Raw genomic sequence first — 25997 nt, 5'->3', positions numbered from 1 at the left:
ATTTTCCTCAATGGATATTTGCTTCATTGCCTACTGAAATGTCAGGAGCTTGTTGGGACAGGCCTGCTGGCACATGTTAATATGGGCCAAATGTAGGTTAAACTAAACCTAACTGTGGGCTTCTATTATCATTATTACATGTTTCTATTAGGCCAAAAGGAAACCCCCATTTGGCCTACTTGGCTATAACGTTAGTTCAATACAGGAACAACTCATAGCGTATGTTGCTGCTCCTTGGTCTATAAAAATACCTGTCACTACACGAAAGTAAGTAGCATTGATCTGGGAATGTTCTAGGTTATTATAACACCATAACAGTCAAACATTTTTTTCACCATGGCCAGCGTGCGTTTGTGGTACGATAGCGTTGAGTGTCTGATAATGACGTAGGCACTAGGCAAGCAAGCAAGCTTGTAAGCTAGATCTAGTTCCCCACGCCTTGCCTTGTCTCTGTCTAGTCTGGCATCGTAGTACGACAGACGCGCATAGCTTGGAAGAAGCAACAAGCCAACTGAGGGATTTTAGATCTGGGAATCGTCAGTGTCAACACCTACCGGTGATGGTAAGCGCATTGTTGAAATAATTAGTTAACAAAAAGAGTTAGAGTTACTACTTGAAGTCGATAAAGTTTACCGGTAACGTTAGCCAGCTAGCTAGTTGGTTTGCTGCTAGCTAGCTAACATTAACGTCAGCTGGTGGTCATACATTGTTTGAATGGCTTACGAAAACTTACACGTCTTCTTCTTAGCGATTATAGCTAGCCATCTTGGTCACAATTTCCCAACACACTTTGTGGGGTTGATCGTTATATGGTTGATGTATTTCTTTTAACTTTAGACGAGGGCGTTAGTATAAATTAAATGAAGGAAAGCAATTAACGTTAGAGACATAGCTGCTAATCGATCAACCATATTTGGTGAATCGCACACAATATCGCTAGCCGGACAGCTAGTTATCGAGGCATAACGTTTGACTTTAAGAAGACTAATTAACGTTAACGTTACACGGTATCAGGCTTCCTGAGGCTTAAGTGGAACAATCTGTTGCTTGGTTAACATCAGAGTAGGCTCTGTTAACATTGACGTTAAGCCTGGAAATAATTGTCACAGAAGGGCTGACATGACCTGTATGCTGACCTGTATGCTGAAAGGTCTCTGAAGTTAGTTCACATTAAGATTTTATTTGAAACTCATGTCTGATGCACCACAGCCAGACTTTTTTGATGGAGTAGCTTTGACATTATTTTAGACATACATTCATGGCTTTTAATGTCCATCTTATAATGCCACGTAGGTCCGCATGTTGTTTATTTATTGGAATATCCAGTGTAAGGCACTATGTTGCGTAATGAGTTTTGATCAAACTGATTATGGATTTTTTTGCCATACAAAAAAATTGCAGTACAATTATATTTTCTATCTATTATGATTTCTCCTGCAGTTGTATGTAGTGTTGTAGTGTTGTAGTGATGTTTGGTGAATTTTGCATTGTTTATTGTAAGTACACTGTAAAAGATCGTTGCTTACGCAGAGGCAAACCCGTGATCCAATATGTGCTCAGCACTTGATCGTGAAGGTACGTGCGGGGTGGCCTACGTTAGACCTTTGCCAGGACACAGAGTCTTTGTTTTGTTGTAATCTTACCTCGGATCGGAGAACACGGTGTCATCACCTCTGGGCATTCCCTTGATACTGGGGCATTTCTGTGGTCTGGCGTGGAGGGAACACAGCCACCTGTTCCCAACAGCCGAGGTGAGATGGGAATCAGTGTGCCCGCGCAACGCGATACAGGTGGAAAGGAGAAAAGAGCGGATTTGCTTCGCCACCCATCTGATGGGAACAGGCCAGGTAGTGTGGAGCGCGCCGGAGAGCTGGCACCGCTCCCGAAGTGTAGTAGTTGTACTTGATAATGGCTGTGTGACAGTTCCCATGAGATTGTGTAGACTAAATCGGGTGTGTTTTTCTTAATATGTATGGTATACTGTACAGTACTGCAAGTTAGTCAAAGTTGATCTGCTAGGCCTAGGGAGATAGGCCTACGTCATGGTAATATTGTCAAACCAAAGGCTTTGTGCTGCACTGTATTTAGTTGAAGTCTGAACATGTTCGGTCTTGTGCGAACCAAATTTGTATCATGACTACCCCCTTTTGGACCCTCACATCACATTAAATCGTGCAGGTGTGGCTAGAAGACAAGAGAATGAGAAACTAGACTCATAGTCCTAGAGGCACAGCAAAGATTTAGTGATGACATCAGTGTAGTGCTGCACTGCTTTGTCTGTTTTTTTTATCATCATTGTCAGTTGTTCTCATAGATTTTTACCAGTTGGTGTAAGGCAAACTGTATGTCTCTTGATAATATTTTGTACCGGCTTTGGCAAAGAAATAAGGTACTTTTATGATATTTCCTCTTCAGTGTGTGCGTGCTGAGACAGTAATTTCAGTGAAGAGCCGTATGTTATTACACCCATCATTCAGCCGGCTCTTGGCAGGAGAGGATGGTCGTGGTTGTTTTGTTGGAACTGAAGAGGGGCTAATCTGTCTCCATGGGAACCTTAAACTCTGATTTCCTCGGAGGAGTCCTCATCATTGTGTAGAGTGTTGCCGGAGCCTCAGATGGACACGGCCCTGCCAGAAGCACACTCCTGGAAAACACAGCAACACCCTGATGTCAGAAACAGACACCAGTGGCCATCTGACAGTCACACCCGTGTGTGAGAGAAAGTGAGGAAGAGCGAGAGAGTCTCTCTCTCTCTCTCTCTCTCTCTCTCTCTCACTCTGTGAGTGAGTGAGTGAGAGAGAGAAAGAGAGGGGAACTGTTTAATGTTTTCCATCCCCCTCAGTTCTCATCTTGAGACTTGTTGAGACAGAGACTGGCAGTTGTTAAGTTTTGGGCTGATGTTATTTGTGGGCCCCTGTATGTTCAGCAAATGAGTGACGCAGTGAAAAGCTTTTTCATTCGTGCTTTTTTGTGCTGGGAGTCATCTCGGAATCATAGCGCTGGAAGAAGTAGTTTTAAAATGTTTTTAAAAGGTTTATTGCCTTCTCTCTATCTGTCTGCCCCCCCCCCCTCTGTGTGTGTGTGTATGTGTGTCAGGACTGGGAGTGGGGCTGACCCCCACAGCCCGACTGCTCCGCCTGTGGGATGATCAAGTCTCGACGTTCGAGTAAGCGAGTGATAGAGAGCCCAGAGAAGAGGAGAAGGAGGAGAGCGAGGAGGAAAACAACAGACAGGGCGGCGAGAGAAGGAGGAGGAAGAGGATGGGAAGAAGACCTTGGGGCTGGTGCCTGGGGTTGTCAACGGCGCTGCTGTACGGCTCGCTGTCCCTCTTCGTCTCTATCCTACACAACGTTTTCCTCCTCTACTACGTGGAGACATTTGTGTCCGTCTACAAGATAGATAAGCTGTCCTTTTGGGTGGGAGAGGTGAGAGTATTCTTCTGTAGGTCGAATCAAACAGACAATACCCTGTATGACAGACAAACACTCATAAAACACAATAATAACACTTACACAGTACAAACTTGATGTCCATCTGGTTTTGTCTGCCACTGGCACTCATATGATGTATGACACACTTAGCCTTTTATTGTGTTCCTCTAACTGAACTGGTAGTGCAGGGTGGAAACACTACCACTAAGGTTTTGATTACAAAGGGACACTTTTGTACTTGATATAATACGTGCCCCACCTATTCTGTAAATATCTTAGCACAAAGGCTACCGATAAAGAAGTGATTGTAAATGTATTTCGTTCACACATGAAATGAAATTGTAGATATGTCTCTCTTCAGTTTTGTAGAGATTCTTTAGCTGTCGTATCTCTGAGTAATACTCTTAATTAATTATTTATTTATTGATTGCTGCAAGAGGAGGAGAAACACAAGATTTTTATTCTCCTTATACACGTATAACGAGGTGTAACAATAAATGTATCTTGAATCTTGAATTTAGAGTTTTCTTCCCTTCCCTCATCAGACAGTGTTTCTGATATGGAACAGCCTGAATGACCCTCTCTTCGGATGGCTGAGTGATCGCTCCTTCCTTGCATCCACACAGTAAGCTGCTTCCTCTTTCTTACTTTTCAGTTAGCTCTCAGTTACTTAAAAAGTTGGGTTTTCACTCTCAAGCAAGCCTATAGGGTTAAACCAACAAAGCCTGCGTACATCTTTGTGACTAGAAGAAGTTCGCTTGGGGTGAGCCAGGATGTTATCCCTTGCAACCTTATCCTTAATGTTTGGGGGTTAGTAGTCTTGTAGTAGTAGTCTTTAAAGTTCAGGTTTTTGACATTAGAAAATACTCTATAGACTAAATAGACTATTTCACTAGCTCTCAAGCTGATGATGCTTAAGGCAACTTCCCTTTGATACTGAGCAGGCAACCATTTCATTTCTGGAGAACTTAAATCATAAGTAGGCGAATTGTGATGATTGTCCAATTAGAACTCATTGGAACAAGTTATGTGGTTGCCCAGCAACATTACTCAAAAAGTTGCCCCATGTATCATCACCTTAAGAAACTACTCTCTTCTGCGTCTCTACTTCTCAAGGTTTGCATGCTGCCAAGACGAACCCCAACATTCTTGGCAATTGTTGGTTGCCGTATTTAGAATGCTCAGTAAACTAACTGCTAGGTTCATACTGCCCAGACAGTAATTGACTAGACTGACTTTTGGACATGTCAAACTCGAACAACTCCATCCAACAAACACCAACAAACCAGAGGTTCAGAGTGCAGAAGCTTTAAATAGCCTACTACTCAAAGTGTAGTCAAAGGAGAAAGTGGTTGAAGAAGGAGGAGGTTCATGATAAGTGTATGTTAGCTGTGTTGGATTGTTAGAAGTGTTAGGAGAGGAAGTACACTCGGATGAGTTGGGGCAAGCGACGACACATTCATTCTATCTCTCTCTCTCTCTCTCCTCTCCTCTCCTCTTCTCTCTCTCTCTCTCTCTCTCTCTCTCTTCCTCTCCCTCTCTCTCTCTCTCTCTCTCTCTCTCTTTGCTTTTCTTCTCCTCTCCTCTTCTCTTCTCTTCTCTTCTCTCTCTCTCTCTCTCTCTCTCTCTCTCTCTCTCTCTCTCTTTCTCTTCCCCCTCTCTCTCTTCCCCTTGCTCTGCTCAGGTCTGGTCCTCAGATCTCCGGCCCGGAGGTGGTGCTGCAGCGCTTGCGGGCGCTCTCGCGCAGCGGGCCACTCTTCGCCCTCTCCTTCCTGGCCTTCTGGGTGGCTTGGGCGCGCCCCTCGCTCCAGTTCCTGCTGTGCCTGTGCCTGTACGACGGCTTCCTGACGGTGGTGGACCTCAACCACAATGCGCTGCTGGCCGACCTGGCCGTGTCGGCGCAGGCGCGCGCTCTCCTCAACTTCCACAGCTCGCTGTTCAGCGCCCTGGGCTCGCTGTCCGTCTTCCTGTCCTACTGCTTCTGGGACAAGGAGGACTTTGGGGCCTTCCGGCTCTTCTGCATGAGCCTGGCCGCTGTCTCCGTGTTGGGCTTCGCCACTGTCTCGCGCCTGCTGAGGGTCCGATTCCAGGCGGAGGTTGGGCTGCGGAAGGGCCAAGATGAGGGACAGGTGCTCAAAGAGTGAGTTGTTTCACCCTATAACATAAAAAAAATGACACTTGTTTTTTCTCAGTGTGATCAAAATGTATCAGTTTTTGACTGCAAGAGTGATTTGATTTCAGTCTATAAGAAAAAGATGACACTTGTTTTTCCCAATGTGACCAAAATGTATCAGTGTTTGACTGCAGAACTGCTTGTCCCTGAACTGTAACATTGTGTTTTGTATATAGTTTACCACACAGCTCGCGTGTTGGTGGTGCTCAGTACTGTAGCTTATGGAGTATAGCTTTCCCCAGGCAAGGCTACGTTTATGGATTCAATTTTTGGCAGCAAAACAAAACCGATCCACATTATCCACCAAAAGTGCTTGTTCCGTCAGTCTTTGTTGACTTCCAGTGTTTCTTTTCCAGAGTGACTGTGGGTGTGTAATAGATGTGAAATCGGAGAATCAGAAACTCGTATTGTTTCCATTTGGGGATTTGTTTTGTTGTTGAAACGTAAGCCGACTAGACTGAGACACTCACTCACCCAGCCACTTTAGGTGTCTAGTGAACAGGGTGACCACTGAAATGAGAACATTCTCAGATTACACACTTTTCCCAGACTCTGCGTGCTCCTCTGTGCCCATTCCTCTGTGAAACTCGTCGGCTTTCCTTGTTTTTCCTCTCCCTCTCCTCACTTCTTTCCTCCTCTTTTCTCCATGTTGGTAGGCTGGTGATTGGCCAGGGTCCCATGGTTCCCCAGGAGAGACCTGTGACTCTAGGGGAGTACCTGAGGCAGCTCTCCAGGCACAGGAACTTCATGTGGTTCACCTCCATGAACCTTGTCCAGGTATCATAAATGGTTATGACATAATGACAAGCTGTGATTCCCCCACACACACATCTTTCTCTTTCTCACACACACACACACACCACACACACACACACAATCACACATGCTGTCACAGGCACGGTTTTATTGGTCCTGACCTTGACAACACAAATGCAATAGCCCTCTGTTAAAAACAGAATGGAATGTTTCTGTTGGATATTCAGTCCCTCCAGAAATTTGCGATGTTGCGATTGCAACAATTAATGCAAATTCAACCAATCCCCACAAAACTTTGGGCGACCTTGTAATTTTGAGAATATTGAGCCAGATGCCACACTTCTGCTGACACCAGAGATTTCCCTTGCAGTTTTGATGTCAATAAATAGAAGGATAACGTTAATGATCTGCTTACTTGCATCTCTCAACCTGGTGTTGCTAATTTACCTAGGCTATGAAAGTAAGTTTATGTAGGCTTTTTTTTTTTTTACTGACATTTGAGTACGCTATGCAACCCATTGGAAAAGCTTTTACATCTTTTACATTGGGCAGCCGTGGCCTACTGGTTAGCACTCTGGACTTGTAACCGGAGGGTTGCCGGTTCGAGCCCCGACCAGTGGGCCACGGCTGAAGTGCCCTTGAGCAAGGCACCTAACCCCTCACTGCTCCCCGAGCGCCGCTGTTGATTAGTGTGTCACTGCGCCGGGATTAGTGTGTGCTTCACCTCACTGTGTGTACACTGTGTGCTGTGTGTGTTTCACTAATTCATGGATTGGGTTAAATGCAGAGACCAAATTTCCCTCACGGGATCAAAAGAGTATATATACTATACTTATACTATACTATACTACTATACTATATATACTATACTATACTATACTATCTGGAGATGTCCTTGTTTGCTTAAAGTCCATGTAGTGCTTACCAAAATCATAGAAATGACTAACATTGTGAGACACTTATCTCTTCTAGGATCCAAAAAAGATTTTTTAACATTTATTTTAACCAATGACAGAAAACACCCCGATGTGTATCTACATATTCTAATGCACTATGCAAAAAGTTATTTCCACTCGTAGCTGAAAACAGTGAGATGCAAGCCTTCCGATCCACTCAATGTAATTAGGCTACTCTCACGTCTGAGGTAGGACAGGGTATTTTAAACCAGATACAATGTCATCAGCCAGCAGTCTGGTGGCTGCTGGGTAGAAGCTATTGTGAAAACGCGTTGTATTTGCCCTTATGCTCTCTGGTCTAGGATGTCTCAGCACACGATCCGAGTTTCTCCACCTAAACAGAGAGTGACTGGGGTGATATGGGTCATGGAGAATTTATTTAATTTTGTTCGTGCAGCGGTCTATGTACAGGGAGATTTGTTTATGTAAGACTAGAATTCTACTTGCTTGGGCCTCTTGTTAATGTGCGCTGCATGTGACCTGTGTGTGTGCACGCTCATCTGATTCTGTAGACAAGAATTCCATTTGTTGTTTGTTCCGTTTAATGGGCTAAAGAAAGACAGGCTATCCATGTGAACGTTTAATCACCAGCATGGGAATAACTGAGGCATCATCTGCGTCGGGGTCAGGTTCGGACATAAAAATGAAAATGTCTATCGGGTTCGGACGCAACTCCTACGGACGCGGGCAGGGTTTGGACAGAAATTTGCGGCCTGAACCGCACCCTAATACAGATGCCATTCCCCTTTCCTGATAGATACTTGTTAGTGTTCTGTTCCTAATAGATGCTTACATCATTATTTTTATTTGTTTGTGTGTTTTGGCAGGTATTTCACTGCCACTTTAACAGCAACTTCTTCCCCCTCTTTCTGGAGCACCTGTTGTCGGACCGGATCTCTGCCTCCACAGGCTCCTTTTTACTGGGTAAGAGTTCAGCTGATGGCCTCCCCTCCATCCAGAGAATCTCCGCCAACCCCACTGATCTGAAGCAAAAGATGTGTTCGCTACATTGTGTAGCAGATGAATGGAAATGATTTGGCTACATTGAATCAGCCAATGAATATTTTTGCTAATGTGAAATGTGCGAGACCTGTCAACACTTTCAGTGATCACTTCCACATTGTGTAACTTTGCATTGTCTCCTGGCTTAGTCCTGCTTTCTTTTAAACACAATGGGACCATTTATTCGTGCCCTGTGGCATTTACATCATGGAGAAACTTGTCCTTGTTTGTTGATGTCGATGTTTACTCCTGACTCTAAAATTGAGCAAACAATGAAATGCTCTGTCGATCCACGACCGTGAGCGTGAACCTGCCACTGTCCTCTCCTCAGGTGTGTCATACATCGCCCCCCACCTGAACAACCTCTACTTCCTGACCCTGTGCCAGCGTTTTGGTGTGTACCAGGTGATCCGCTGGCTCTTCCTGCTTAAGCTTGGCCTCAGTGTGGCCATGCTGCTGGCTGGGGCAGACCAAATCTACCTGCTGTGCATCTTCATCGCCAGGTAAGTGACCGATCATATTCACTTAAACAAACTAAGAAACTCACACATTGTCACATTCAATTAACCCCCCACACACACACAGTCACACTCAATTAAACACACACAAATACACACCTACCTTCATCTGAGCCTCATGTCATGTGTGGAATGTTGGTTTTGGCAGTAGAGTTCAGAATGACATTTTACAACAGGCACTTACTACTGCAGAGTAGTAACCTTATCAGTCATTTTCATTAATTTAGCTCACTTCCTCATCTGTAGATTCCATAAGAAATGGAACTTGAAAAGGGGGAAGTTATGACAATGGTTGCATATCAAGAGGTTGTTAATACTAAAACATTTAGACGACATCAACACCTCTTACTGTTGTGTGCTCTTATATTGTGTGTTATTACTCTGCATCCCAAGGCAGCCTACATTGTTGTGGGTGACTTTAACCACTGAAATTGAAAATACTGTACTGCCCAAATGTATCCAAATGTATCATACCTCACAAGAGGAGAAACGATTTTAGACCTTGTCTACACAAACATGGCTGATGCATACAAAGCCGCCCCCCTCACCCACCTAGGACATTCAGCACTCATCAAACGTGTGAAACCAACAGTTAGGACGGTCAAAGTGAGGCCAGTGGGAGCTTACTCTGGTACTTCAGCAGCGTTTTGAAAACACTGACTGGAGAGTCTTCGCAACTCCAAGGCCATCCATGACTCCCACACGGACATTGATTCATATGCCTCCTCCGTTCTGGACTGTATCAACTCCAACATTAACAATGTCACCACCCTCAAACTGATTACGACTTTCCCTAATCAGAAGCAGTATGCCTGCTTTAAAAATAGGACGATAGGGAAAAACATTATTCCAGCTAAGTATTCAATAATGAATACTGAATATTACATTATAATATATTAACCTATAATTATTAATGTGCAGTAGAATTTAGGCATGTAGAAGACAGGCATGTACGATATAGAAGACAAACCATGTTGTAGAAATATGACTCAATATGACTCAAAAACAGTCTTTGGGAGCATACGTGACGTTGCTCTCTCTGCCACTCGTTGTCTAGGTGTGTGGCACGTCTTCTGAAACGTTGTTAAATTCGGGACCATTAGCCTATTGCTTTTTGAATTTGAATAGCCACTACTTACCCGTGTTTGTTGGCGTGTTGTTGCAAAATCCGCGGAATCATTGTATGCAAGCAAACTGCATACAGGAAGTTATTATTGTTGAGGTCAGATGATAATCATCCAAACATCTTGCGTCTTAACCCATGATTCAGTGCTGCCAAAACTCCGCTTACACTCTCTGCCTCTGGTCCTGCGCTGTGCGTGAGAGGGGGTGGCTACGGTAGAGCGGAGAAAGCCAACGCTTCTTTTACCAAAACCTGATACGAAATCAATTGGACTAACGGTTCGACAGATATGCAAGCCTACAGTGTATGAAGGGGAGTGGAAACAGTAGAGTGGAGAAAACCAATGTGTGCTCCTTTTACCAATATTTTTACCAATATCTTTTGCTTTTCTACGGAGTCCCCCTGGGGACAGGGTGGGCAATATTTTTAGACCGCACTTTTTGTGTTCCCACGCAATACTTTTTGTGTTCCCTCGCAATACTTTTGCGTTCCCTCACAATAGTTTTTGCGTTCCCTCGCAATAGTTTTTGCGTTCCCTCGCAATAGTTTTGGTGTTAAGAAAACCTTTTTCTTCCTCTGGTATGTTGGGGGCTCTGTACGCAGATCCCATTCACGTAAGAGGCGCGCTGTCATAGGCTTGGCTAGGCTACTGGTCCAGGCTGGCCCCGGATAAAGCACACGGCATCTTCTAGGCTATTTGAGGTTCTTAAAGCTGAGCTGTGCTACATTTCAATTGTTCAATACATGATTTCATAGCAGGCCAAATATAAAATACATTTTATAGCCTAGATATCTGTTTTTATTAGATGATCAGATGATTTACAGTTATTTGTAATATGTCATGTTTCATGTTTTTGTAATGTTTCATACAGTGATGCAGGTCTACTGCAGTGAATAGGCTAAATACAACTTTGATCATTTTTATAGCCTACTACTGTATAGTTAACTTTGGCCTTGGTGCCCTGACATGTGGCCTTTGTGCCCCCCACTAAATATGCCCAACTGAAGGCCAAGTGGCCTTGTCCCCAGAATGGTGAAATTCCAAGCCTGTGAGGCATATAGCCCTAGGCTTCACGTGGATTGGGAGACAGACTGCCCAAAGCCACAGTGCGTGGTCTGCAGTGAGATGCTATCTAACCATTCTAATGTGGTTCTCCACACTGTTTTTTTTTTTTTAGCGTGAGAGCTCATAGACCAGTTGCACATTTTGATTTTGTTATCATGTAGGGCGGCTGATTAAACACGATGCCTGGAATGCGTCAATAGAATGTGTTACTTTTTTATGTGTTGGATGGTGGGGGTACGCGAGCCGAGTCAGGATGTAGAAGGTGGTCCGCGGGAAAAAAAGTTTGGGAACCGCTGTTCTAGTGCATCATATCTCCGCCGAAACAGACCGTTTTTCTTTAAAATACGCTTCAGAGTCTTCAAGCACATAACCACATTGTGTCTCACCGCCAAAGCCTCCAGCATATTTTTGTATGTGAGCCCCATGTTAAAGTAAAACTTAATCAAGTTGAGGTTATCCATGATGTGCGAACCAACGGACCTGTGAGACTGGGAATACAGAGCCCTGCAATAGCCCACTCCAAACTATTGCGAGGGAACGCAAAAACTGTTGTGAGGGAACGCAAAAGTATTGCGTGGGAACGCAAAAGTATTGCGAGGGAACGCAAAAACTATTGTAAGGGAACGCAAAAGTATTGCGAGGGAACGCAAAAAGTATTGCGTGGGAACGCAAAAGTGCAGTCTAAAAATATTGCCCACCCTGTCCCCAGGGGGGCTCCGTACTTATTTTTGTTTTTTTTATGCCTTTAATGAGACAGGACAGTGGAGAATGACTGGAAGCAAGTGGGAGAGAGAGTCGGGGGTGGGATCCGGAAAGAACCACGGGGCGGGAATCGAACCAGGGTCGCCGTCGTGCCACGACTGGGGCATCTTTTGCTTTTCTTATCCAAACAACGGCAAACTTGGAACTTACTCGTGCCCGTAGCAAGACACCGGCCACGTTTGAAATCATTTGAACCATTGGTTCGAGAGATATTTGAACAACACACACACACACACACACAGAGACAGACAGACGTTCCTGCAATTTATAGATAGATGAATGAACAGTGAGGTCAGACGATGAAGGCACGAGACATTGCATTCAGATCAGGTGATGCTCAAGCCAAAAGCTCATCCAGGGCTAACCTGAAAAGGGGCATCAAAAAGGCCAAGCACAACCACAAGCTAAGGATTGAGGATCATTTCAAGAACAACTCTGACCCTTGACGCATGTGGCAAGGCATCCATCACCAGCCCCCCGTCAGGACACCTCCTTGCCTGATGAGCTGAACCACTTCTATGGCTACTTTGATAGGGACACCAAGGAGGTGGCCTTCAAGGCTGTGATCTCCAGCCCCTCACTCTCCACCATCAATGTGTGTGTCGCACTGAGCAGGACTAATGCACGTAAGGCTGCTGGTCCTGTAGGTATACCTGGACGCGTCGGGTCCTGTGCAGTGCAGCTGACTGAGGCTTCGACTGACATATTTAATCTGTCACTAGCCCAGGCAGCTGTCCTCGCATGCTTTAAGGCCAGGACACACCAAGCCCGACAGCCGTCGGATGTCGTCGGGCGAGGTCGGGGACTCGAGTCTGTTTGGTGTGTCCCGTGCCGTCGTCAGTCGGAGGAGCCGTCGTCGGCAATGACCAATCTGATTGGTGGAGTGCTAGCCCTTGACTAAACATTACCTCGGATTAGTATGACCATTAGCCCTACATTCAGCGATGTAAGCTATGAACCCATTTTGATAAACTATCCTAACATATTTTTGCTAGTAGACTACCACAAAGTTGCTGAATGTATGTTATTTCAGGTAAGTATGCAACAATATACAAGTTTAACCAAAGTCCTTAGTTGCTACCTAGCTAGCGAACATAACTAGTAGATCTGTTTACGGGTGAAAATAAATAATTTATTCTGTGTCCGAAAGAGTGTTTCATTGGCATCACGCACAAGCAATGACTATAAAATAGTACACAATATATTTTTTTTATTTATATTTTCTTATTGCCTAATCAGAAAAGTCCAAAACTGGACTGGTTCCATTGACGAATCCTTTCATGATTAATATTTTCGGCTCTGAATCTTTTAGCGCCGCTTGCTGTTATGGAAACGTATAGCCTCGTGCGGACAAGCAGAACGCCGCCGGTGTCGCTTCTGTGTGTTCCGAGGCACTTTTTTGACCGACCCGGGGAGACAGGAGCCTACTGATCAGTCCGACTGCTTTTCTGCCGACGGTCAGCCGTTGGCTTGGTGTGTCATGGCCCTTAAAACCAACTACATTGTGCCGGTGCCAAAACACTCCACTGCAACAAGCCTTAATGGCTTCAAGATGCTGGTCCTGGCCCACCTCAAGACCTGCTTACCACCCTCACTGGACCCCTTCCCATTCACCTACCCTCAGAACAGGAGCACGGAAGATGCTATCTCTACGGCACTCAGTTCATGGACTTCAGTTCTGCATTCAACACCATCATCCCCTCCAAACTCACCAAACTCTGTGAACTGGGCATCGATACCTTCCTCTGTAACTGGATTTTGGACTTCGTAAGCAACAAACCTCAGTCTGCTAGGTTAGATAACCACACCTCCTCAACCGTCACCCTGAACACCAGCATACCACAGGGATGTGTGCTGAGCCCTCTCCTTTACTCCCTCTTCACCTATGACTGCAAACCTGTACATGGCTCTAACTCCATTGTCAAGTTTGCTGACGTCACTACAGTGATTGGTCTCATCAGCAACAACGATGAGACGGCCTACAGGAAGGAGGTCCAGCACCTAACATCGTAGCCTAACCTGACTCTCAACACCAAGAAGAACAAAGAGCTAATTTTGGACTTCAGGAAGTCTAAAGCTAGCTACCCATTCTGGCTGCCCAACGCATAACCGGTTCCTCACTCCCCTCCATTGAGGCCATCCAGGGCAAGCTATGCTTGCGTAAGGTGAGCCGCATCATCAAAGACCCCAACTTCAACCACAGACTGTTCACCCCGCTTCCCTCCGGGAGGCGTTACAGGTCTCTCCGCACCCAAACGAGCAGGTTTAGAGGAAGCTTCTTCCCTGCGGCTGTCACCCTACTGAACTCTAGTTCTGCATCCCGGTGACAACCAACAAACTAATCTTGATTGAAAATAGATGTGGCAGTAATCAGGCCTGGGTGTGGCTAGAGAAATTGAACTGAGGTGTGATAAACCACACCAGTTTCACACAGGGCCATGTTAGTTTCTATAATAAAAATCTTTATATTTAATCTTCATTTAATAACGGCATTTTGGGTTTACTTGTGTTATCTTTGCCTTATATTTAAATTTGTTTGATCTGAAAACATTTAGGTGTGACAAACATGTAAAAAAATAAGAATTCAGGAAGGGGGCAAACACTTTCACACCACTGTATCTGTCTATACGGTTCATACTAAATATCCGTTTTTCTTATAATATACACTGCATATATCTATATTATTATTACTACTCTTATAATGTTACTGGTACTACACTGCACATATCTGTACATGTTGTTCATACTACATAGCCATATTTATATTCTGCTTTTTAAGGTAATTTAAGGTTACTGCCAATACACTGCACATATTTATATTTAATTTATATTACTGTAAACTACTTTGTATATCACATTGCAGTTTTCTGCTTTTTTGCACTTCTGGTTAGACGCAAACTGTGCTTCGTTCATCTTTGTACTTGTATACTGCACAATGACAATAAAGTTGAATTTAATTCAATGTGGTGCCCACACTTTCTACTCAGGGTTTCCCGCAGAAAATTTGTTAGTCAAGGTGGTAGGGTGGGGTTTTTGTTTGTGCCATAGACTAAAGACTCTGTACCATGACCGTACCGTGCCCGAGTCCATCTCCTCAAGTGTACCATGCCCGGGTACGGTACGGAGGAATCACTCACTCTGGTCAAACGAACCAGGGCTCAAATGTACTCTGGTACGGTACGGATGGCATGTACACCCTTATTTGTACACTTATTTGTGAGTACACACTTATTTAGGTGCTGACTGCTTTCTGTCAAACCTCTCCCTTGCTTTCTCTCCCTGTCAGTAACCGAGTGTTCACTGAGGGAACCTGCAAACTGCTCAACCTGGTCATCAGTGACCTGGTGGATGAGGACTACGTGTTGAACCGGCGTCAGCAGGCGGCATCTGCCCTGCTCTTCGGCATGGTCGCCCTGGTGACCAAGCCTGGACAGACATTTGCACCTCTAATTGGCACGTGGCTACTGTGTGTCTACACAGGTGAGTGTACACAGCGGGGTACATTTTATGTGAGTGTGAATCAAAGATTCTAGAGCGTAGCACCCAATGAGTCCGGTCACCTGAGCTGTGTGTTTCCTAGGTTATAGCAGTTGCTATGCAGAGGGTAATACTCTGTTTTTGTTAAACACAGCTGAACACGGTGGATAATTTAACTATGATGTTCAGCCAACAGCTGTACATAACTGGAAATATAAATTCAGATACAGATGTACTTACAGATACGGATACCACACAACAATGTTGGTGGTAATTATTGTTACAGAAACAGGTAGCTCAGTCCAATAAAAAGGAAAAGAAACAGAAAACCGAAACAGAAAAACAACCATACATAAATAAATAAATAAATAGTTCAGATCAATGTTGGTGTTCAGGAGTCTGGTTGCTGAAGGAAAGAAGCTATTTTTGAAATGTGTGATTTCAGTTAGTATGGACCTGTAGCATCTTCTAGAGGGAAGCAGCTGAAACAAGTGGAGGTTTGAATGTGAGGGGTCTTTAATTATTTTGGTAGCACGGGTTATGGTGCGCTCAGAGTACAGTGTAGACTGGAGGGACGTCACAACCAATTATGTCAGAGGCTTTGGTGATGACCCTTTCTAATTTCCTTTTGGTAGCTCCCAGACAGTGGTGGATGAGGTGATTTATGATGGCTTTATAGAAATGCACAAATATGTCTGACTGCTCATTTCAAGTTAATAAAAATGGCACACGAACATATTTATTTAGCACATTTATTCATACAGCATTTGTAATTGTACTTTCACCTTTCTCTCTCTCTTCCTCTCTCTCTCTCCCTCTCTCCCTCCCTCCCTCTCTCACATTCCCTTCTTCCTCAGGCTATGACATATTTGAGCGGGACCCTCTGAGTGATGCGGTGGCAGTCACGGTTGTCTCGGGTCCGGCGACGGCCTCCATGCCCCTGCGGCAGGGTTGCTTCTACTTGCTGGTGTTCGTGCCCATCACATGTGCCCTGCTGCAGCTGCTAGCCTGGTCCCGCTTCACTCTACATGGGCGCCGCCTGCAGGGCATTAAGGCCCAGAGGCAGGACGTCCAGCAGGGCCCCCCCCTGGATGTCAAGGCCATCTGATGGAGTGGGAATGGGCTCTCATGGTCAACCAAGGGACAAGAAAATGGTCAACCAAGCTGACTGAAGAACATGTGAAAAGCGGATAGATTCATGTGCACTAACACCACATACACACACACACACTCATGCAAAGTGACACAGATATGTGCCAAGCACATTTTCATTCATGCAATCTCTTGCCGCCAAAAAGACATTTTCACCTTCTGCCTGACAAAGAGACTTTAGAGCTTTGAGAACACCCTGTGGGAAGGACGAAGTTCTTGCCAATCTGGGGCTCACTCCTTGGAGTGCCTTGCCTTTTATTTTTGTGCTACAAAGAAAAATTTGTGTTGTTATTGTTGTTATATTTATAAACTGAAATTGTGACCAAATACAATGAGGGAGGGAAAACAAATCATGTGAGGGGACCACTATAACCAATGGACAAAAAGCACCCTCAACTTTGTACGGTGACTTGGGCTCTGTCCACCTTTGCCCAAGGAAAATGGAATGCTTAAATCCCTCTGGTGGATTGTTGCTCGCTGCAGCCAAGCTTGTTTTATCTGCCAAAAATGCAAACAAGTGTCTATGTTTGTATTTTGTCCTCCAAAGGAAACACTTTCTGTATTCTTCTTTTTGATTTTCTACCCTCTCTGCATATTAACTTGTTCTGTGAAAAAAGAAAGCATTCCAGGTTTTACCCATATTCAATTGCATGACTCAATGTAGCAAATATCATAGTGGTATTTTTACATTGAATGAGCTTGTTAAACACCCCAGTCTGGATGTCCAGAGTTTGGATTTTATACAGTATGTGGCCAAGAGCTCTGCTAACTCGGATGTCTTGTTGTTTTTATATTGAGTTGAGCAGCACAATGTTAACTAAAACTAAAAATCAGACATTCCAGTAAAAGTACAATGTGTGTTTCCAACTTCTTTCCCATAAAGAAAGAAACAAAAACATTTTGTATATATTGTGTGTAGACTTGGTTACACATATATTTTTTATATCAGTTTGGTCCAGTGTTTTCAATTTGTACACATGAAGGGAGAATCTCCCAGTTGAGAAATTGGTTTTTGGAGCATGTGCAATTTATGGTTAAAGGAACCATATGTAAGATTGTGGCCAAAACCGGTATTGCAATCACTTTCAAATTAATGTAGAACGGTGTATCCCCTCCCCCTCCCCCCTGACTCAAGGTTGCCAACCCAGGATGCCGAAACACTACTGACTTTGTGATTAGCAGTTGGAGGGTGGCGCATCAGGCCAAAACACGACATGACATGACAAAACACAACATCAACATCAGTTGAGGGCTGCAACTTCACTTTTTAAATGACAATATCCTGACCGGACTACTGTTGTCAGTGATATAAGTATTTGAAATGAACATGATTTCTTAATGTCTAGTGACATATCAGGGCTATTTTATGATGAATTGAAATACATTTCTTACATACGGTTCCTTTAAAGGGGGCGTGTAAGGAGAAGCTGCTGTCAACTCGGCACCCAATTCAATTCAATGGTAATTAAGTTTGTTGTAGTGATTTACTTTATCTGGTATGAAATTGGTGAAGACAATTCTGCCTCCTAATTTATTCCATTCTAATTTATATTAGTTGATAAAGGTAAGCTATAGGGAGGGAAAGTAATCATCGCCACCTACTGGCTCAAATTTGGAAGTGACTCAGGAAATTCAGATTACTCAACACAGTCGGGTCTCAGTGTCAGGAGACTGCCTTGTGAAGTAGCCTGTGATCAATCACTGTTGTGGCGTTGATAAGTGGATTTGTTGCCCCCCCCCCATAACTATTCCTGGTGGCATCTGGCATTGTGAAACATTTTTTCACTAAATAAAGAAAATTACATAACTCTTTCCTACCTAGTTATCAACCGTCTCTTTCTATGTCACCAGCAGCCGTCCTCAACTGGACAAACATTATTTTGCATGCTACTAGTAGCCTAGCTCCCCACATCACTTCGCTGTCCTGTTGACGATTAGCTCCTCATTGAACATGACCATAGATATGTAAGGGATAATGTATAGAACGCCGGTCATTACTGTGAAAATAAGTCCCGACAGGGCGAACCGGACCCCGACGCGCAGCGGAGGGGTCTTGTTCTGCCCTGAAGGGACTTATTTCTTATTTCTATACATTATCCCGCTTATTATACGGCTACTTGCCAAAACGAAATAATAAACTCCCCACGATATCACTTTAGCCTACATAACCTAGCCCATTTGTTACCGTTCATCGTGGCATTTGCTGAGAAACAAATAGTTCACAACAACACACACTGCTGAACTTGAATCAAACATTCTTTAGAACACAGCTGATCAACAGTCTGCTTTCACGTTTGAATGAAGTTCCAGTCCTTGCGTAGTGATATGAAAGACGTATCAGAAGTACAAAACCCGTTGCCATTAACAGCAGTAATTATATGAATTTATTCCACTGCTTGGTTGAATTTCCCATTGTCCTACGTAATTTAGAACGACCATTAACCGTATGTTATCTGCACACCTATGAAGTAGATCCATTTTTTTGGCCGTATCACACTTGTATATTAATTCGCCGAACTCGTTAAGTTTAAATGAACTGTCACGTTGCATCTGAGCTGTAAACAGGGTTGCCAGATTGGGCGGTTTGGGCGGTTTTGCAATCTATTTTGCGGGCAAAAATGGGTTTGGGCGGGTGTACAAAAATTGGGCTGGTTTCGGATCAGTTCGGCGGGTTTTTGTAGCCGAAACACAGGCACTTCAGACCTTTCTTCCAGCGACCCTGGTCAGCAGGCAGCAGTCTCTCACTCACTCACACACCCTCTGGCTGACGTGCCCCCTAAACTCACAACAGACACTCTCAGCTCACGTCACCTTATGTATCGAAACATGCATTCTAGCTATAAATGGCATAGGCCTAGTGCATGGTACTATTTCCATAACCGCGAGATATGCGCTTCACAATGACGGCAATTAGTTGTTAGATATTCATAGCAGACAGTAAAGCCCAGCAGTAATTTATATAAAATAACACATATTAAGTACCATTCATGATGTTGTCAAATATTGAAGTTGTGGGAAGTTTAAGCTGTATGTTTCTTTCGCCCCCCATGTCGTTTCATTTATCCCGACCAGGAGGGACGAATGAAACAAAACGCACGTTCGATTTCTCCTTATAACTCCTGAATGGTTTTGTTCAGAGCTGAAAATGCAACTGTATTTGACAGAGGACAGATGTAGGTTGCCTGTGACAAAATATTAGCTTTCAGTGTTTTACGATGTCTTTGTAAATTACGTTTAATTAAAAAGTGTTTCAGTCCGGTTATCCTCTACTGCGGCGCAGACCGCCCTTCAAACACAGCTCGCGGGGTTTTCAAATTTATCTAGCTGACTGACAATATCAGTATGCCAAAGTGGGCAAAGATCATTTTCTCATTACAGTCAATCTCTTCATGAGGGTGCACACGAGACAGGATGGACTTACCCCTTCTTTCAGGGTTGATGGATGTGCGCACAGGTCTTGCGCGAATGGCTTGACAAAGGACTACGGCCCATGTTCCGTCCAGCCCGACAGTTGTTGAGGAAGTTTGACAAAGCCTAGAACTTTTTAATTATTTTTAGGCCTAATAACAATTGCTCTAAACAAATTTCACGAAGGGCCTAGGCCATAGGCCTATGTTTGTTGTGTAGAGATGGCCCGCATGAACGTTCTGCTTCTGCATGAGCGCACTGACACCCCTGTTCGTTCAACGCGACCTTCATGAAAACTCTAGGTTTAACTGCCTGTCAGGTAGGCCTACTAATTGTTTTAAATTACAGGTATCAAACTCAAGTTTGCCTTTAGCCTATATCTGGCGTATGAAATTATTTTTTGCGTGTATAGAGTTGCCATGCATGAACGCACTGCTTCTGCAAAGAGCGCACTGACACTGTCCTTAAATAGCCTATGTTCAGCGCGATTTTCATGAAAACTCTAGGCCTAACTGCCTGTCTCAGGGAATAGATAGCGCCTATGTAGGCTATTCATTAATTGTTCTAAATCACAGGTGTCAGACTCAAGTTTAACTCAAGCCTTTAGCCTATTTGGGGTAGGGCTATGAAAATATTTTTTGTGTAGCCTAGAGTTGGCCCACCAGTTATGAACGCACTGCCTCTGCAAAGAGTTGACACCCCTGTTCTGTAACCAATGCGATTTTTTTTATCTAATGTTATACATGAATATGCATGTCATGTTGCTATTATAAATAATTGAAATGTTGTGCGTTAGGCTATTTTGTATGTTCATATATCCACTCAATGTTTTTATGTTAGGCTAGCCTACTGAATGCTTTTGTTCCAGTATTGACACAAACAGACTCATTGATAGTCTACGTTTATTGCTTTATTTTCCGTAACATAAGCTTATAGAAGAATAGTCTGACTGAGGTCCGTGTAGCCTACTTTTGCGTTCATTTGTTTGAATATTGTTTCTGAAATTGGATAGGCTAAGTCGAAAAATGGGTAATTTTAAAGCTTGTTAATGATTTCAATGTGTTTAAATGAGAAACAAGCAAACGCAAATTTGGGCGGTTTTTTGTGCATTCTCGCGGTTTTTGACGAGGCTTTGGGCTGGAAAACCTTGCTGGCATCTGGCAACACTGGCTGTAAAATGCAGACGTTCAGAACATTGCAACATTGTAGCATATGACGGAGGTGGCTTTTAGCTAGATTGATGACAGAAGGCTAAGTAAAAGCGATGTTTCAAACCTAAAGTTCATCAGAATCTTGGGATACGCCCGCTTGACAACGGGAGAGATAGAACTAACGACTGGCCTTTGGCCGTAGCAACCATCCATTTAGAACTAGTAACGGCAGTTTGTCCTGTGAGTTGAGAAATTAGTTGATATGTGTCGGAAGAAATTAGTTCTACAAACAAGACAGTTTTAGCGATTAAAACGTTTAAATTGTAACAGTAAATGAACACAACGAAAGTGGCAACAGTGGAATAAGCGGGATAATGGACTCCATGGTGGTCTGTTCACAGAAGTTAATGCACTACGAGGTTTAAACGGCCCTCCGCTTCGCGTCGGGGCCGTTTTACAACCTCGACCGTGCATTAACTTATGTGAACAGACCACCATGTCGTCCATTATCCCTTACCCCTAGAACTTTGGGAAATCCCATTCAAGTCAATGGAGCGTTCTACTAGCATTGTGAAGAGCCATATCTATGGAACACGACTATGTTCCCAGCTAACGTTAATGTTATTATGGCTAATTAGAGTTGTGTGTTAAACACAATTGTACTATTTAATTAATTAAAAACAACGAATGTCTTCTGTGGCTGCTGTAAAAATGTATCGTAACATTACTTCACTTGCTTTGATGGTAACATTGTTCTTGATCCTCCTGAATGTCAAAACCATAAGTGGGCTGTGGAGGTAAGTTTCCAAGCAGTTGCTAACTTAAGCGGAACTTTAGTTACCAGGCTAGCACTATGCTATCTGAAGGTCATTTAAACCATAAGGTTAGATATGAGTACTAACGTTATATCTATGATTGAAACCATTGTTGATAATTGTTTTGTTTTCTGCTCTAGATACAGCAATATTTTGGATCACGAAAAATTATTCACAGTTGGAAAACCGGTATGTCTAATGTTAACATTAAATCCAATCCTTAAAAAATGTATCTTGAGGTGAACCTCACTCTCACTTGTAATGTTTACCGATGTATTTGCCATCTCAAAAGTATAAAGTTAACTTTAGGCCATGAGAATGAAAGTTAACATTAACATTATAGATTTGGACCAGACATTTCAATGCGGTAACGTTAACGGTCGGTTTTCACATGGCCAACACCTAAAAACCGCCAGCAGCTAACCGTTTGTGTCCATAGACATATACACTAGATGTCGCCTTGACTACTGCTGTTCATTGGAACGAATGCGTCAATCGAGACGCCATCTTGCTTCAGTGATCCACTCCTCTATAATGCATTAGCGTCAATCTGGGCAAAGATCTAGCGAAAATAAAATCACCATAAATCGTCAAAATCTCAAGCAATTATCTAGTTTTTTGGGTTGTTCCAACTGACAGGCATGTATTTATGGTTGAGTCTAGAGAAAACTAAGCTTAAGACGATAATAAAGATACATTTTACCCGTCTAGCCCACTGATCTATAAAGAACACTGGATAGCGCAACTACGTCACAAACCTGAAGCCTCCGTGAAATCGGCGCGGCGGCCATATTGGGACCACTTGCGAGTCCGAACTACGCTGCTCCGTTCTGAAACCTCACCAAAATGATCTAGCTATAGGCTACTGTGTGCTGCACCCACGGAGAAAATCACTGTAGGCTTTTAATGTTGTCAATGTAGCCTGTCTGGAAGAAGTTTAGTGGGCGTGATAATAATATGAATAATGCTATAATCATGTATATAAAACAGACAGAGGTCTCCACAATAGCACTTACAAATACAAATAGTTTTGTCATATCATAGGCTAGCCTACATTGGGGTTTTGAACAATTATCAACTTCTTCCGGACGTATTCCCGTCGCTTTTCTGCCTGCATTCTTTCCCCGGGTGATATAGCCTTATTTTGCAGTATGATTTCGTAATCAATTTTTATTAAATTGAAAACATGATTGTCATTGATTGCAGTGTCCATCATAGCCTATGATTAGGCCTATTCAGATCAGAGAAGATGCGTGCAAGGTCAGCTCTCGCAAGCAGCACGTTGCTTGTTACAGATGGCTGATAACGATTTATTTTAAAAAATGTATCAAAAGTTTCCCATCCCCAGTGGGGAATAGGCTAGTAGCCTAGGCTACGTTAGCCCACCTGCAAGTATCAAGTGAGATCAAGAGATGTTCTCGGTAGGCTAAACTAGGGGGAAATGTCTGTTAACAAATCTGGTAGCTAGAAAAAAAGAACATTAACGGAGGATAGAAAATACAAAAAAGGAGGCAGAGAACGGTTCTTGGCTTAATGTTTGGGCAGCAGACGAGTTCGAGGATAGCATAAAGTTTTAAGGTAGGAGAATGAGGACGTTAATAACCTGTGCCCGCTGTGGCATATGGTCGCTTGCAATTGTACTGTAGGACTGATCTATAGGCCTAATATTATTTGATAATTAATTAATTAATATTAATTGATATGAATTTTTGTTTCTCCTGGTAGGCTGTGCTGCGTGCGTAGAGTGATAGAGAACGGCCTTGTCATCACATCACATAGGCCTAGCCTATAAAGAACTGACTCCACATTTCACTTTTGATTTGAGGTTTGTTTATAAAGAGTCAAGACATAATTTAACAACTCACTGTTGAGAAAGAACGTTTCAATGGCAGCTGCATTCTCAGTATAGACCCACGGTTGTCAAACTGGGGTACGCGTAGCCTACCCCACATTAAAAACGTATTTTCTCCGCATTAACAAAATATTCGAGAGTGGAGACATGGAGGGTAAAACGGCGTTTCTCAAACTGTGGGTCGCGGAGACATGCCAGGTGGGGCGCGAACTGACGTGAGTTTTTTTTAATTTATTTTTTATCTGTAGCCTAGGCCCAGGTAGCACCTGATGCGCAATGGACGCACTGTGTTATTCATAGGGAAGCGCTCGTGTCAAGGCAGCTTAGTTAGTCCCGACCACCTGAATGAGATTTTGAACGAGGTTGTGAGAGTGGTGAATTTCATCAAGACCCGACCCTTAAAAGCGTGTCTATTCTCCGCACTTTGAGAGGAGATGGGAGCTGACCAAAAGGCTGTAGGCTACTGTTTCACAGCGAGGCAAGGTGGCTTTCCCGAGGTAAAGTGCTGTCGCGTGTTTGAGCTCCGAGTCGCCTCTTCTTGGAGGAATTAGCGCATGTTTGAATCTGCAAGCACGTTCACTAATGAACATTTCTTGACGAAGCTGGCCTATCTTAGCGATATATTTGGAAAGCTCAATGAGTTAAATCTCCAGTTACAAGGCAAAGACAAGCACCTAGCCGATAAGATCACTGCATTCAACAAGACGAGTGTGTGTGAGATAGCCTAGGTGCAGATCTATTTAAAATCATTATATTCAGCACATTTGTAGACTATTGATGAGATTTGTATCATATGTTTATGATCCTATTCACTATTCTCGACAAAATTGATCAAAATAAATATTAATAAAACAATTTAAAAAAAAACTTCATAATGTCTCAGGGGGTACATGCCTATTACAAGTTTGGGAACCACTGGTATAGACACCTGCAGTTTTGATTAGTAGAGAACATATAGGCCTACTCTATTAGCCTACAAACGAATCGAGACAGCAGGAGAATATAAACTCTGCTACGTGCTCGACAATATATGTCTGTGCAAATGTTTGGGATGACTTGGTTAAGTTGGAAAGAAATGGGCAGATTCGAGCTATGGGATTATGACTTCACGTCAAGTTAAAACTAAAGATAGGCCTACCGACTGTAGCCTAAGCGCCAATATCGAAAGTGGGTGATTATAACGGTGTTTTCACTATTTAAAAATGTAGCCTACCAATGGATAAGGTAATGTCGGGTAATATGCCACTCTGTCACACTGTAAGGGGAAAACACGAAGCCGTAACAGCATAGCCTATTAAGCACCAAATGTGAGGCTGTAATGTTCATTTGTAACGTTCTGCAACCTACATTTAGATCGAGGCATAGGCTACTGACGTCGAGCAATATGCTGTTTCACCTTTCGACCTTAAAACAGCCCTCCGGAGTGAAATTTCCTTTGAATAGGCTACGTTAATTGTATTGAGATATTTTACACATTTTAGTATAGATGAATAATTTAAGTAAATGCCCATGATTTTTTAAAGACTATATATTTAAAAATAATAGGTTTATATTTCCCCCCTAATATTTTCGAGTAATTAAGTTGCCTCACTTTTTTCATGCATTTCTACTGTAAGCCTATCATTTTCTACAGTGCAGTGGTCCCAATATGGCGGCGGTGTTCCGATTCCATTGGCTTCATTGTTGATGGGGCGGCAACAATGGGATAGTCTATCCAGTGTTCTTTATAGATCAGTGGTCTAGCCCCATAGACTCCCATTTCATTCTGCACTAGCTAGCGGCGGCCCCTAGAGGAACAATGAGTAAACTGCAACCAGGTTCGATACAATGAAAGTAAACAGGCTCTTCTAGACTGGCTCTGGTTGAGGCCACATACCCCTCGTCTCGTTTACTCATGTAAATTGTAATCTCACCAGAAGCTGCTGTAGATCTGTAGAACATTTACCTCTGCTACTACATAGGCTATGCCAGTCGTTACTTTTATAATCATGGGTCAGTGCCATGGGCAAACGAGATGTAGCTGAATTCATAAATGACAAAGCCATGAGAAAGGTGATTTTCTTACGTTTCAACAACAAAGAAGCCGATCTGCCATCATTGTGAGAAGTTCCCAAATTTGTCGCTAATCGCTAAAAAGGTTTTCTATCGCTGGGGATGGCCAAACGTCGCTAAATAGGTAACGCTGACAATACAGGAGAACTAGTTTAGCGCTTCAGATCCCTGTACAAAGATGGCGGCGGTGTTGACGCATGCTGAGAAGCAGAAGGCGACATCTAGTGTATATATCTATGGTTTGTGTTTAGCCAGTGGTGGCAAGCGAGCTAATAAGGCTTTTAGCTAGTTTTAGCTAACGAA

The 25997-nt window shown here is 43.4% G+C and overlaps 1 protein-coding gene across 2 annotated transcripts; it reads left to right on the top strand.

Annotated features, from left to right (window-relative positions):
• The first annotated feature begins 430 nt into the window (after window positions 1-430).
• slc68a1a (solute carrier family 68 member 1a) lies at window positions 431-18233 on the top strand. Of its 2 annotated transcripts, none has more exons than XM_076298144.1 (9): window positions 431-562; window positions 3097-3425; window positions 3977-4056; window positions 5116-5571; window positions 6261-6381; window positions 8144-8240; window positions 8650-8821; window positions 15074-15267; window positions 16122-18233. In XM_076298144.1, exons 2-9 carry the CDS (start codon window positions 3261-3263, stop codon window positions 16370-16372), a joined length of 1536 nt encoding a protein of 511 aa, XP_076154259.1. In that variant the 5' UTR covers window positions 431-562; window positions 3097-3260; the 3' UTR covers window positions 16373-18233. The 2 variants fall into 2 exon arrangements, with proteins under 2 accessions (XP_076154259.1, XP_076154260.1); XM_076298145.1 differs by lacking the exon at window positions 431-562 and adding an exon at window positions 1420-1751.
• The last annotated feature ends 7764 nt before the right edge of the window (window positions 18234-25997 follow it).

Source organism: Alosa pseudoharengus, unplaced genomic scaffold, assembly GCF_046254945.1.
Source record: "Alosa pseudoharengus isolate Yale_2024_CS ecotype anadromous, Long Island Sound unplaced genomic scaffold, YU_APseudo_1.1 YU_APseudo_1.1_scf_21, whole genome shotgun sequence".
NCBI classification, from domain to species: domain Eukaryota; kingdom Metazoa; phylum Chordata; class Actinopteri; order Clupeiformes; family Clupeidae; genus Alosa; species Alosa pseudoharengus.
The sequence above is the reverse complement of the archived record's forward strand: the minus strand, read 5'-3'. Positions and strand labels throughout refer to the sequence as shown.

What these genes read in the sequence shown, in the direction of transcription:
- slc68a1a (XM_076298144.1), top strand. Translation starts at nt 3,261, where the DNA reads ATGGGAAGAAGACCTTGGGGCTGGTGCCTGGGGTTGTCAACGGCGCTG. An exon ending in TGTCCTTTTGGGTGGGAGAG is followed by an intron (nt 3,426 to 3,976) that starts GTGAGAGTATTC and finishes TTCCCTCATCAG; the next exon opens with ACAGTGTTTCTGATATGGAA. An exon ending in TCCTTCCTTGCATCCACACA is followed by an intron (nt 4,057 to 5,115) that starts GTAAGCTGCTTC and finishes TGCTCTGCTCAG; the next exon opens with GTCTGGTCCTCAGATCTCCG.